Raw genomic sequence first — 12,834 nt, 5'->3', positions numbered from 1 at the left:
TCCGCCGAGTAGCGACCGATTAGCGATTTAACTGCCCAGCTCAAAAATTTCTTGTATGCGTGAGATTACTATTATGGCATGTCCCCGCGTGTTGGAAATTTAAAAAAAAAATTATAAAATCGAATACTCCAAATCGCGTATCGAACGCGTGTCTGGTCGTGTCCGTGTCGGACACCGAAACTTTACCCTTAGAGACGTGTCGGTGCTTCATAGCTCATCACTCATATGTTAATCCAGATACTAAAGTGTGCTTATTTTGCAGGGGGTGCTCAATCGGATCCTTGTGAAATTGAAAACATGGATGATTACCTGCATCCTGTAGCTGCTGATCATGATTTTGTTGATTTGTCAACCATGAACACCCCTCATCCTGCCGTGCCTGATCATCCATCTTATGTTCCCCCGAGTGAAGATTTGACACACCATGTTGATGCTTCTGGGTCAAAGGTTTCCACACTTCAAGAAGTTGTAGAACCACTGGCTGTGCCAATAATCTCTGGCAAGGAGGTACAGTGGTTATTCTCTTACTGTGGGTGGTTGCTTATTTGCGGCAGTTGTGTGTTACCTATGGCCTACTAGTCATTTGTTTTCTCAAATGGAACCAAGTGGTTTGATCTTTATATATCGTTCTGATTCTCCACTTTTGCTTTTATCAGGCAATTAGAAGTAAGAAAAGAAAAGTATGTGCAAGGAAAGTTAATTCCAAGAATGTTGAAGAATTCTCCAAGAGGCCCTAGATAAAAGAACTTCAGTAGCAGCTAATAAGGTAAATGAATATGGTAAATCATCAAGGCAGCTGAGAAAGAGCTCAGGTGCTTCTTTACTTGTTGACGAGCCGGATGGAAGTACTGAAGAAAATGTTGACGTGCTTGCTGAAACATCCCACTATTCTTTAGTGGATGAAGATGACCAGTATGATGTTGATGAGGAATACCAGGAAGAGACATCACATCATAATAAGACAGCAAGAAATGCTAAGACAGCAGTTCAAAATGGGAAAATGGGTCGAAGGCGTAAAAGCTCATCTGAAGGAAAAGAGTCATCAAGCAAGGAACCTCCAAAAAAGAAGTTCCCTCACTCTACTCGAAGAAACAGAAGACAATGTTTAGAGATGCTTTTTTCATATTACACTAATTGACCTATGCATTTCTAGTGAACAAGGTGCTGCTTGAAACCCCAGAGGAAGAAATTGATCCCCGAAAGCTGCCTATTAAGGATTTAATCCTTCTAGGAGAGTTAAAGGAACAGAGATTGGTACATATTCGTTCCCACCTCATGTTTCACTTGTCCTTGTGTACTAGAGATGATTTATGTTTTGTCTATAAGTAGACATTTAGTTCATATTTTCACTGTTGCTTGTTCATATTTTCATTTGTGCGATTCTCTTACTGAAACCTGTCATTTTCTTTTTTGCAGAAGAAAGGTGCAGCGACTAAACAAAATTCACTTCTCAACCGAAGGTATTGACTCCACATATTCTATTTTTGTTTCATTTAAAGATTTCAGTAATCTTACAAGTGAAAGAGTTTCTGCTTCTATATTCTGTGGCATAAAGCTTTTCTAGGTGACGTCTCCGTGGTAGCTCCTGATTATTTTCTGGGGCTGGAACAAGGAGTGTTTTTAATATTGGAATCCCTGTGACATTAATTTATCACCAATTTGCCAATGTTACTATTAGTGATATTGTTCAGACTCCATAAAAGATTCTGACAGAATGATTTTTTTTTTTTTTTCTATTTCTTTTCCTAAATAATCTCCAGGTTTTTCTATGTACAAAAACTATATGTATAATAAATAAATAAATAAATAAGTGACAGAATTGCAAAATTTTTCCTTTTTGTAACACTGAAAGTAGCATATAGACAATAGACTACTAGTCAATTTTTCAAATATACTGGTTAAACTTATCTGTGTCTCTAATTCATTTCATTTTGCAGTGGCACTAATCCTTTTGCAGAGGATGCTCCTTATGATAAGGACGACACATTTTTGTCAGAGGATAATGGTATGAACCCTGATGATGATGATGATGAAGCAACTCCATATGCAAGTTCTTCAAAATATAATTACCATTCCTTCATGGAACCACATAAAAAGCGTAAGAAGAGATGGTCGAAAGAAGATACAGAGCGTTTTTATGAGGTGAAGTTGCTTTTTATTCCTTGTAATCATATGAAATGTTGCCTTTTGAAAGTTTTAAGGTACATGTGAAATCTATATTGTGTTTTAGAATGTAAAAGTGACTTCAGAGAGTTTTTCTTTTTGTTTCATTTGGTTTTGTCCTAGTTAAAACGGATTTAATTATATTTTTAGCAACTTGGACAGAGTTGATCCACTCTTGTTCTGGTATTTCTTAGCCGAGTCAATGCTACATATTAAGTGGTCTAATCTTCTTGTTTAGTTGTAGTGATGCACACACCGAGTATCTAAACCTACCATTTTAAAGAATTGAGGATTTTCTTATGATCCAATAGAAATTTCCAATTGCTGGGTCAATGGCTGGATAGTACCTATTGAAAATTGTCTTTTTCCCAAGATATCAGAAATCAGAATAGGATACTGGAAGGGGCACTGGTACAATGAACAGGAATAGAAATTATCCATTGCTAAGGTCAAGAACGCGGACAATGAAGTAGACAATAATTGGTCGTGACACTTTCTCGCGTGAAGTATTGTTGTATATAAGGTTAAGGATGATGTGCTGAGAACTTGTAATTTCGAAGTTACATATCACATTTAGGTTACACTCAGTACTTAAACCTTTAACATGTTTTTTTTTGAACTATGTGTTGCATTTGTTAGTAACTTTGTTGTTTTTATTGAAAGTTCCTAGCATGTTTATATGGTGTATCATGTTTTTTAGGCCATTCAGGAGGTTGGGACAGATTTTCAAATAATAGAAACATTATTTCCTGGCCGCGATCGCCGTGATGTGGTGCTGAAATATAAGAATGAAGTGCGCCGACATTCTATGAAGCTTCATGATGCTTTAACTAATTGATCCAAGGGTAAGTAGTGTCTTCCCTGATAAAGTTTCATCTTTGATTTGATGTTGCTCTGTATATATTCAATCATTGTCAACTATTACGTCCCTATGAATTCCATTTTTGCACAGTACGTTGTATATTAGTAGAGTACTAGAGTGTCTAGATATATGTTTTTTATTTTTTGACAATTTGACAGTCGTTTTGGTGTTTGAGTTGTAATTGTATAGATGTGGGTCCACACCAACATGATAAGTTCTGTGTAGAGTTATTTTTCACTCTTTCCACACATATACACACAACAAAGGAGAAGATATGAGTAAAAGCAAGAACTGCGTTACTTGTTAAAATAGAAAATTAGAATGCATATTGTTGTAGTGATAAAGCCCTTAGAGTGTAGATCAATACCACAATGCTAATGAAGGTGTTGGTGAAATTAACACAAGGTTACTGATTATAAGAATATGGATAAAAGCATATACTCCTTTACTCGGGGACATAAACACACTTGTTTGTACATCACTGTGGGGCTTTGTATGAAGAAAACAAAGTAAGTAGAATTTAGCGAGTGGTTTATCTGTGGATATCTTCCTAGGAATTAGCATGCTTGAAACTTATTGTTTTATGTATGCATTATTGTTCTTTTTTCTTTTCTTGCAGATCATTCTGAATTTGAACGGCTGATAGAATAGCTGCAAGTTGCTGCTCAGACAGACCAAAATTCTGAATATCAAGAACATGAGTCATTCTGTTGAGATCTAATTTTGGGAGTGTGTTATTATGTTTCCACTTTCCAGGAAGTAGAGAAATCCGACCAAAATGCAGAAGTTCTTAGTGATTTGGCAACTGCAGAGGTTCCTGAAGATTGCAGTCCTGTGAAAAGTGCTCATGAAAGCGAGGATGATGCCTATAAATGGAGTCCATGTAAAAGTGATTATGACGACTATGTTGCCTACTAAATGAGAAATTAACTAAAGGTGTTACAATATTGTATTGGCAACTGACTTTCAATTTATATATACCGTGTAAAATTTATGCGATCTGTAAATTTTACACTTTCGTACCATGTTGTATGCTGTAGGCAAAAGTTGAGGCGTCTTGAAGTTGCTGTGATGGAATACCGTGAGTCTCTTGAAGACAGAGGAATGGAGAGCCTAGAGGAAATAGAGAGGAAAGTTGCTTATCAGCGAAGAAGACTACAATCTGAATTTGGATTTTCAGATCCCAATGAAGATGTCTCGGGGAGAAGTAAGATCTTTTGTCTTAAACGTTAAAAGCCAATATTATCCCTAACAATTTGAATTGTAGAACTCCCTATAATGGACAGCATGGTTTTTACAACGTTCTAGGGATAATTTGTCTCCTTTGTCTGACTAATCCCGAGTACTGAAAAAATAAATTTGTTCTGTAAACTTAAATATTTTTGAAGATGAAGAGAGGATATGGTTAGGAAGCTACAAGAAATATTGGTTGCTTTTGATTGGCATCGAATATTAGATTTCAACTAAAAAAACTCTGCAAGACATCTTGCCTTTGTTTTTACCCTTTTTTGACTCTTCGGTCAGGTCGTCTTTACCTAAAGAGCAATTCGGTTTAAAGTGGTGAAAGAAGTCAGAATAGTACGACTGCAGTGTAGTGTGTCTGCTGTGTGAAGGCGTCAAACCACAAGTTACTTTCATGTATGAGAGTGAGTTGTTGCAACTGTCTGTAGTTTTTCCGTTTTTCAGGTTTGTCTGCTTTTGACTGGTCATAGTTTTTGGAGGGTACTCCTACATATAAGAAGATAATAGCAGAAATCCCCCACTAATATAACTCGACAGGACTTGTAATATACAAATCCTCGTGATTCAAACTTAAAAATTTGTTGTTAATCATGTTCAAATGTTTACTGGAAATTTGCAGGTGTGCAACTTTAGGACAGGTGCAACTTTAGGATGTCTTGAATGGAAGAATGGCTTCTTAATTGTTGAAGTATGGAGATCAGATTTATATCTACTTTGGGATTTTAGAAGTCAATTTTGTCTAAGCAAAGCTAAATTGATAAGCTGCTTTCCTTAAAGCCTCTCGCTTGCTATTTATTGAGGGTTTGAGGCAGCTAATTTTTGTATTTTACTTTGAAATATCCAAGTGAAAACCTCTGCTGGATATATCATTTTGTTGTGGGCACCGGATATATATACTCATAGCAATGGTCCAATTTCAGTTCAGGTAGTAGGTTTCTGTCGGAGATGTACGCTGATGAAAACAATATCAAGGCGTAACTCCAATTTATGATATCTTACTCTTTTGGCATTTGTGTTGGAATTGGTGCGCTTCTGCATCCAGTACATCTAGCATCCACTCTCCCTCAAGGGCTTCCACACCCACCTTCTTTGACGGAGGCGGAAGCCCCTGGGCGGAGTGCATGATAGCTGCATTGCTCTTTATTTCCTCACACAACTTTGCTTAAAGCTCAAGCAGCAAGTTAAACCCCTTATTTTACCCTGGCTTTTACTTTTTCGATGTTCACCATGCTTGCATATTTTTCCCCTTTTGAAATGGCGTCGAAGTGGAAGCTCATCATGAACACACTCGGTACGAAAATAGAATCTTTTGTACAATGTAGGTTTTTCAAGCTTACACATTACTTAGAATTTGATCTTCTTGCACTTATAACAACATTTTTTTTTTTGAATGATAGCTATGGGGTTAGGCTGACCCCTACCTGCATTCCTTAATCAAAATCTTACATAGATTGTTCCTCTTGCATCCTCCTCAATGATTTTAGTCAATTGTTCATCTAGAGGGGGTATAAAATACAAAAGAGTCTCGAGAGAGTCTTTTACACACTTAGCTAATAAATCTGCAATTTTGTTGGTCTCCCTATAGCAATGGTTGACACTACTATAACCGAGTTTCTTCCTTTTGCTCCCGGATAGATAGTACAATATTCTCGACAATACCATGGTGATGTAGTCAAGCCATTAACTATACTCACAAAGAATCATAGAGTCGAGTACACCCTGTACTTTGGTAATTCCATGTTTCGCATACCCCTCTAGCCCCCTGCATCAATAGCCATTAGCTCCTGTTGAAGTATAGACCTCTTTGGGTTAGAGCCCATATAGGCAAAATGCACTTTGTGCCATCTTCTTTTCTTGCAATACCACCAATCCTTGGTGCGGGAGTCAAAGACCCATCCGTGTTTAACTTAACATGGCTCGGATCGTTTACGCCATTGGCGATAAATAGGTTCCTTTGCATGGTAGTTTGCATCTATACCAAGGTTTTGAAGGAGGACTCTCACCGATGTGGAATCGGTATATCCTTTACAACCCTTTGTATGTATAGCTTCATATCTTCTAGTATTCTCACCATGACCGGTGAGGGGACGATACTTTTCCGAAAAGATTCTAGTGTTCCTCTCATTAAATAGCACTTACGGTAGCAATTCGATATCACCTTCCATAGAACTATTTCGCTAGTCCGCAAGATACTATGCCACTCATTGTTAGAGTCTGCTACTCTGAAACCCATACCAATCTTTGCTTTGACCCCACTCCACACTCTCTTTGTGTAAGAACACTCAAAAAATAAGTGTTTGGAGTTTTCTCTTGCTATTGTTCCACACAAAATGCATTTTGAATGATTGATTATACCTTTGTTAACCAACCTGTCTTGAGTGGAGAGACTACCAGAGAATAGTTGCCAAGTGCAAAAGGAATGTTTAGGGATCACCAATTTTCCCCAAACAAGCTTGGACCATTTGACTTTGTTCTTAACCTTCTTTAGTGCTATATAAGCAGATCGAGCACTGAATTTTCCTGAATGAGTTAGAGACCAAACTACTTGATCCTTGTTCATGAGATCATATATATCCGTTCCTAGTATCTTGGTCTTCAAGTCACACTCTGGAAGAGAAAGAACTATGTCATTCCACCTGCCATTTGAGATCAGTTCACTAACTTTGGCTTCCTCACCAAGCTGTAGCATTTGTCTAGCATTGTTATCCCATAGGAGGGGTGTCTCTGTACACCACAAGTCGTGCCGGATGAAAGTGTCATCTCCATTAGCAATGATGTTTCTCGAAACTTCATAGCAGTCTTCCTATGCTCTAAGATGCCTCTCCATACCCATGAGCAGTCCTTAGGAGCTTCCATAGTCCGTAAATGTTTGTTTTGATGCTATGAGTCCACACCCGCCACTCCATAAAGAATTCTCTCTTGATGCAAGTTTGAACACTAGTCCACAATACGCAGCTATATTCCATGTGTGGAGATCAATCATGTTCAACCCCCCTTCATCCTTAGAGAATCGGAGTAGCTCATGACTAGCCTTGTGTAAACACTTAGTTAGAGATGGGCCAGACCAGAGGAATCTGTTGCAAATTTTACTAACCTTGTCGAGCACAGTTTTAGGCAGTACAAAAGTCCTAGACCAATAAGTGTGGAAGGAAGAAAGAACAGAGTGAATCAGCTGTAGTCTTCCGGCATGAGAGAGAACTCTATTCTTCCAATTAGAGATTCTACTTGTGATACTCTCAATGAGAGGTAAGCAGTCTTTTACTCCAAGTCTAGACGCAAAGAGAGGAAGGCCAAGATACTTCACAGGAGGATGTACCACAACAACACCAAGAACATCTGCAAGAGCTTGAGATTCCACTATGCTCATACCACCAGTAAGTATAGTGGACTTGTTGAGACTAATACCAAGGCCCTCAGTAGCCTTCATTGAAAGTGACTAGGATAGTCTTAATAGCCCTTATAGAGTCAACATCCCTTTGAGAAGATAAGAACATCATCAGCAAAGCTTAGATGTGTAATAGAGAGTTTCTTGCACTTCGAGTGGGGTTTAAGTCTTCTACTGCACAAACCATGCTTGAGAAGGCCACCAAAGACTTCCATAATCAACACAAACAGGTAGGGAGATAGTGGATCTCCCTGTCTCAAACCTCTCTTTCCTTCAAAATACCCATGAGGGCAACCATTAATAAGGATAGAGTAATGAGGGGAGGCAAAGCACATGATGCACCAATCTATGAATTGCTGGGGGAAGTTAAACCTTTTCATCACCATAATCGGCGGACCAGCTGACAGAGTCATAAGCTTTTTTTATGTCGATCTTTATGGCACACCTTGATGATATATGAGTCCTTGCATAACTTCGAAAGTAGTTCATGAGCCATAAGAAGGTTGTCCCGGATGTCTCTCGCCTCTATAAATGCTTGATTGGCGCCTTCCACAAGTGTAGAGATATAAGGCTTCAACCTGTTCGTTAGGACTTTGGAAATGCATTTATAAATCACATTACAACAGGCTATAGGCCTAAACTCATCAACTTTTGTGGGGTTGGCAACTTTTGGCACTAAACATAGAAAGGTAGAGTTGACACTCTTATGCACATGTGAGATATGAAAGACATATTTAACTGCTTTAATAAAATCTCTACTCACAGTGCTCCAATTATGCTTGAAAAAGTATGCATTGAAACCATCCGGCCCAGGAGCTTTGTTGTCTTCCATACTGAACAGGGCCTCCTTTACTTCAAGATCCGAGATAGGTGCTATAAGTAAGGACGCTTGCGTAACAGAAAGAGTACTCTTCACAACAATATTGTTGAAAAAGTCCATGTCAGCGTTGATGTGATAATCGACCCCAAGAATTTCAGAGTAGTACTTTATAAAGGAGTCTGCAACATCAGCTGTAGTAGACTTAATCCCTGAGTTATCCTCCACAGACCATATAGAGTTTCTACCTTTCTTTTCTTGTATAGATTTATGAAAAAAGGCATTACATCTGTCACCATACTGCATATAGTTACAATGACTCCTTTGTTTGAGGTCCACCTCTTCCATGCTGACAAGAGAAGTATAGAGAAGTCTTGCTTGTTTTTCCTGATAATACAAGCTCACATCAAGAGGGGAGAGGTGCATTTTAGTTTGAACTTCAAAGAGGAACTTTCTGGCCTCTAATACTCTTGACTTAATGTTAGAACACTGACTTCTTGCCCAATTCTTAAGTTGAGGTTTAAGCACCTTAAGCTTTTGAGTAAGGATAAAAAGAGGATTACCAATGAAGCTAGACTCCCAGGCCTCCAACAAAGTATCCTTGAAATCAGGGTGAAGGCACCAAAAATTACAGAATCTAAAAGGTGGATGATACTGATAATTGTCATGCCATGAAACTACAAAGAGGGAGTGGTCAGATACTCCTTGAGTGAGAAAAGTGACCGAGGAGTTGTGAAACTGAGAGTTCCAGCAAGAATTCACTAGACACCGATCAATTTTAGACCACTTTCTTACATAATCACCATTATTTGTCCATGTGTAAAAGCATCCATGAGCCTTGAGATCGATAAACCACAAGAGTTCAAACAATTGGAGAAGTCCATAGTTTCTCTTGGATGAACAAAGAAATAAGATCCAATTCTCTCATGAGAAAACAACACATTGTTAAAGTCTCCAAAAGAGCACCACGGGCCAATTACATTTGTAGCCAAAGTAACTATTTGTCTCCAGCAATCCAATCTTTCAGTAAAAGTATTACTGGCATAGACAATAGTTAAGAAGAATTCAGTGTTTAAAGGCATATGACATACCTTAACATGCAAAATTTGTTCAGATTCAAAAAGTTTCAGGATCCTGGCACGCTTAGGATCCCATGCTAGACATATCCTACCACTAAAGTGGCTATCATAATTATTCAAATACTCCCAGCTAGGACAAGCAATCTGACTGAAGAAACTAAAGTTGTCTTGCCTAACCTTTGTTTCCAAAAGAGCGACTATGCATAAGTTATTTTCTGAAATAGCTTTGTGCACTTCCTTTGCTTTATTAATATCATTCAACCCCCTTGTATTCCAGCATGCAATACTCATCTCTTACCGGAGTTGTGCTTGTTATTCCTCGCCCCTTTAGGCCTCCCTCTTGGTTTTCAATGACCCCACCATAAGAGCTTGTACAGGCACTGTCTTGACAACCCTGTTCAGAGAATCAGGACTACTCTGAGGTTCATTCTCTTTGGCTACATGGTCTTTAAACTGCTCAATCACCTCATTGTCTGAGATGTCATCCTCATCAGGGTCTATACCTTCTTGAATCAACAAGTGCATTCCTTTTTCTAGGTCATAATTCAGCTGTTCCTCGTCATCCATATCCACCCCTTCGACTGGATATGTTGTCAGTTCGGTGTGTGGGAGTTTTGAATTATTTGTCTCATCTACTTCATCGAGAAGGGCAAAGGAGTTTGTGTTCTTTGCAACAAGGGATTTCTCAGCTGAGACATAAATATTTGGTGCAGGGCTGCCTTGAGCACATCTCTTGCCTCTATCTTTACTCTTTCTTTTATATTGCACAGTAAAAGGACTAGTGACATCTAATCCGTGACCGACATCTATGCCCAAATATATGGGTGTAGCTTTAGGTAACTCAATTCTACTGGGTGCAGCATTAGTCACAATGCCGGCTTCTTCACTTGGCAACCTTATCTCAAGGTTCGCATCCCCTTGGAGGAGAGGTTCATCACTATGAACTACCAACTCAAGAGCGTCTTGCTCCGAAAGTACCACATTTTCAGTCTCTTCAGTGCCCTTTTCAGCTTGTATTTCTACAGCTTGTTGGTCCTCTACCACTATGACAGGGTTTTCTTCCTCACCATCTTGTAGTGGGATACCTTCGGCACTTTTCACACAACTAGATTGACCTTGCTGCATGTTCTTCTTAGGTGTCCATCTCTGCTGTGGTTTCTTTTTTGTCTTGATTAGTGGTCCCTGTTTAGAGGGTTGTACATCCTTGTTCCTCGAGCATTTTGCATCAGTATGACCAAACGTATTACAGTGCTCGCAAACTGATGGAATCCAATCATAGTCTAAGCTAATATCAGCATTATCTCCATTCCCCATATTGACCGTAATCAACGCGGGAAATTTAAAGTCTGTATTGACAACAACACAAAAACGAGCATAGTTTAACCTTACCCTGTTTGCTGTAGCATCATCTGTGCAAATGGGTTCACCAATTATACTTGAGATAAAGCCAATACCATTGTCGACCCACAACTGTTTTGGAATGTCACTTTTAACCCAAATTGGGACGGAGTTGATTTTTTTTTCCCTGTGTAGTTCAATGGACTCCGACCACGCCCTTACAACAAAAATTCTACCGGCTAAGAATAGAGGACCATGTTCAATAACGAACCGACGATCTTCATCATTGATGAACTTGAAGTAAAATAGTTCTCTATCGGCAAGCATATCAAAGCTACCCTTTTAATTTCCATTGTTTGCTCACACCTCCTTAACAAATGGATAGGATAATCTTTTCTCTACAAAATACCCAACCACATATTCCTTCCAGATGCTAACCCCTTCCTCCACTATTTCAGGAGGAACTTCAGCTATGCCATTAGTAAACTTAGGGGATACCTTCTTTAGGTTAGGTTGAAGCTTAGAATTCTTGCTAGAGTTGAATAAAGAGCTCCACGACCTAAAACCAGAAGAGATGGGGTTTGCAGGTTGTGTAGCTGCTCGATCTGCCACCACCACCTCAGAATTGAGGATAGCCGGTGGATCTATGCTCCCCACCTCAACCATGTTACTTCTATTATCAAGTCAACGGTTGACCCCCTCCAGAGAGCATCGGTCAAAGTTGCCAAAAATGGCAATCTTCCCTCCAAGATCTGTTTTCGAACTAAAAAAAGATATCGAGAAGAAAAAGACTAGACTACCCTCCCTCTCTCAATCGCTCTCTCAATCGAACTAAAAAAAGATATAAGATTTAACAAACGCTACGATCAATGAAGTATGTCATTTATCTTTTACTGACCAATAAGTTATGTGATAAGTTGATTTATCTAATGCAATGAAGGCTGCAGCCAGTGCCTCTACAAATAACATTTATAGAGAATTTGATATAGGAAGAGTTTGTTTATCTTATCCCGCAAAGGGGAGAGATCACTGTTGGAGCTATCCCTGACCTGACATGAGGAGAAAAGGAGTTCAGCCTGCGTGGAGATTAGTCTTGTTCAAGGCGCGACCCGTGCCCATACCTTGGTCGACCTCCAATGTTTTTAGCGCGTGCACTCGACTTTGGCCTTCCCAAGGCGTGCCCGCGCTCATGTTTAAATTCAGAAGAATTCTATTTTTGTGGAACCGCGAGTTTGCAATATAGGTTGGTGGCAAAACCCAACACTCGGAAGAGACACGAAAATACACAAAAACAGAGAGAGAAACCCAATCTTTGAAAGCAATCAAGATTGAGAGATAACCTTTACAGAGAGACAAGCCTGTAAAGAGATAGGAGTGATCTAATAAGGTGAGAGACTGCAAGGAGTGATTGTAATCTTTCTTCCCACTTTATAAAAGGATTAGCTCTTGTGGAAGTAGGCACCATTGGTAGAACTCACGGTATATCTTTGTGTTGTGGTATGCTTTTACTGCTTTACACTATTATCTGTTGTTAATAGTTGTTCAACGAGTTGGGCATGTAAGTTTGGTTGTAGGGAATATTTATATTGTTGTCTGGAGTTGAATTGAGTTCAAATACAAGTTATCTATGTAGTGGGGATCGATTGGTATCGGTGTTTAACCCTAACAAGTGGTATCAGAGCCAGGTTAGATTAGCCTAGGGTGTTATCCAAATCTTGGTCGGAAGGTGTTTGACAAAACTCCTGAGAGAAGATTTGAGTTTAAATAACTTGTAGAGATGGACAATTCCGTGAACACTCGCATGACGAGTCTGAATAGGAAGAACTACACCATTTGGAAAGCCAAGATGGAAGACTTGTTTTATTGCAAGGACTTGGCACAACCCATTGAGAATGGAGGAGAAAGACCGGAAACGGTTGCTGCGGCTGAGTGGAGCAAGCTTGACAGA

The 12,834-nt window shown here is 39.2% G+C and overlaps 3 protein-coding genes across 3 annotated transcripts; 2 read left to right on the top strand and 1 right to left on the bottom strand.

Moving 5' to 3' along the window:
• Positions 1 to 204: 204 nt before the first annotated feature.
• LOC147490283 (uncharacterized) lies at positions 205 to 1,254 on the top strand. Its single transcript, XM_086570683.1, has 2 exons — positions 205 to 507; positions 657 to 1,254. The coding sequence occupies exons 1-2, from the start codon at positions 226 to 228 to the stop codon at positions 735 to 737; spliced, it is 363 nt and encodes a 120-aa protein (XP_086426809.1). The 5' UTR covers positions 205 to 225; the 3' UTR covers positions 738 to 1,254.
• On the top strand, positions 733 to 4,448 carry LOC147490282 (uncharacterized). Its single transcript, XM_086570682.1, has 7 exons — positions 733 to 1,103; positions 1,154 to 1,254; positions 1,417 to 1,460; positions 1,938 to 2,142; positions 2,864 to 3,008; positions 3,645 to 3,961; positions 4,066 to 4,448. Exons 1-5 carry the CDS (start codon positions 1,001 to 1,003, stop codon positions 2,999 to 3,001), a joined length of 591 nt encoding a protein of 196 aa, XP_086426808.1. The 5' UTR covers positions 733 to 1,000; the 3' UTR covers positions 3,002 to 3,008; positions 3,645 to 3,961; positions 4,066 to 4,448.
• A 2,661-nt stretch (positions 4,449 to 7,109) lies between these two features.
• LOC147490281 (uncharacterized) lies at positions 7,110 to 9,839 on the bottom strand. Its single transcript, XM_086574842.1, has 3 exons — positions 9,561 to 9,839; positions 8,416 to 9,207; positions 7,110 to 7,688 (listed from the first exon to the last, which is right to left on the bottom strand). The coding sequence occupies exons 1-3, from the start codon at positions 9,837 to 9,839 to the stop codon at positions 7,110 to 7,112; spliced, it is 1,650 nt and encodes a 549-aa protein (XP_086430968.1).
• Positions 9,840 to 12,834: the final 2,995 nt, after the last annotated feature.

Source organism: Coptis chinensis, chromosome 7 (genome assembly GCF_015680905.1).
Source record: "Coptis chinensis isolate HL-2020 chromosome 7, ASM1568090v1, whole genome shotgun sequence".
Lineage (NCBI taxonomy): Eukaryota > Viridiplantae > Streptophyta > Magnoliopsida > Ranunculales > Ranunculaceae > Coptis > Coptis chinensis.
The sequence above is the reverse complement of the archived record's forward strand: the minus strand, read 5'-3'. Positions and strand labels throughout refer to the sequence as shown.

Bases quoted from the DNA above. Each gene is read 5' to 3' on its own strand.
- LOC147490283 (XM_086570683.1), top strand. From the start codon at position 226: ATGTTAATCCAGATACTAAAGTGTGCTTATTTTGCAGGGGGTGCTCAA. The intron at 508-656 runs GTACAGTGGTTA...TGCTTTTATCAG, and splicing joins CAATAATCTCTGGCAAGGAG to GCAATTAGAAGTAAGAAAAG.
- LOC147490282 (XM_086570682.1), top strand. From the start codon at position 1,001: ATGGGTCGAAGGCGTAAAAGCTCATCTGAAGGAAAAGAGTCATCAAGC. The intron at 1,104-1,153 runs GTTTAGAGATGC...ATGCATTTCTAG, and splicing joins TCGAAGAAACAGAAGACAAT to TGAACAAGGTGCTGCTTGAA. The intron at 1,461-1,937 runs GTATTGACTCCA...TTCATTTTGCAG, and splicing joins AATTCACTTCTCAACCGAAG to TGGCACTAATCCTTTTGCAG.
- LOC147490281 (XM_086574842.1), bottom strand. From the start codon at position 9,839: ATGAGTATTGCATGCTGGAATACAAGGGGGTTGAATGATATTAATAAA. The intron at 9,208-9,560 runs GTATGTCATATG...TGGAACTCTCAG, and splicing joins AACAAATTTTGCATGTTAAG to TTTCACAACTCCTCGGTCAC. The intron at 7,689-8,415 runs GTGAGTAGAGAT...CTTTCAATGAAG, and splicing joins TCAAGCATAATTGGAGCACT to GCTACTGAGGGCCTTGGTAT.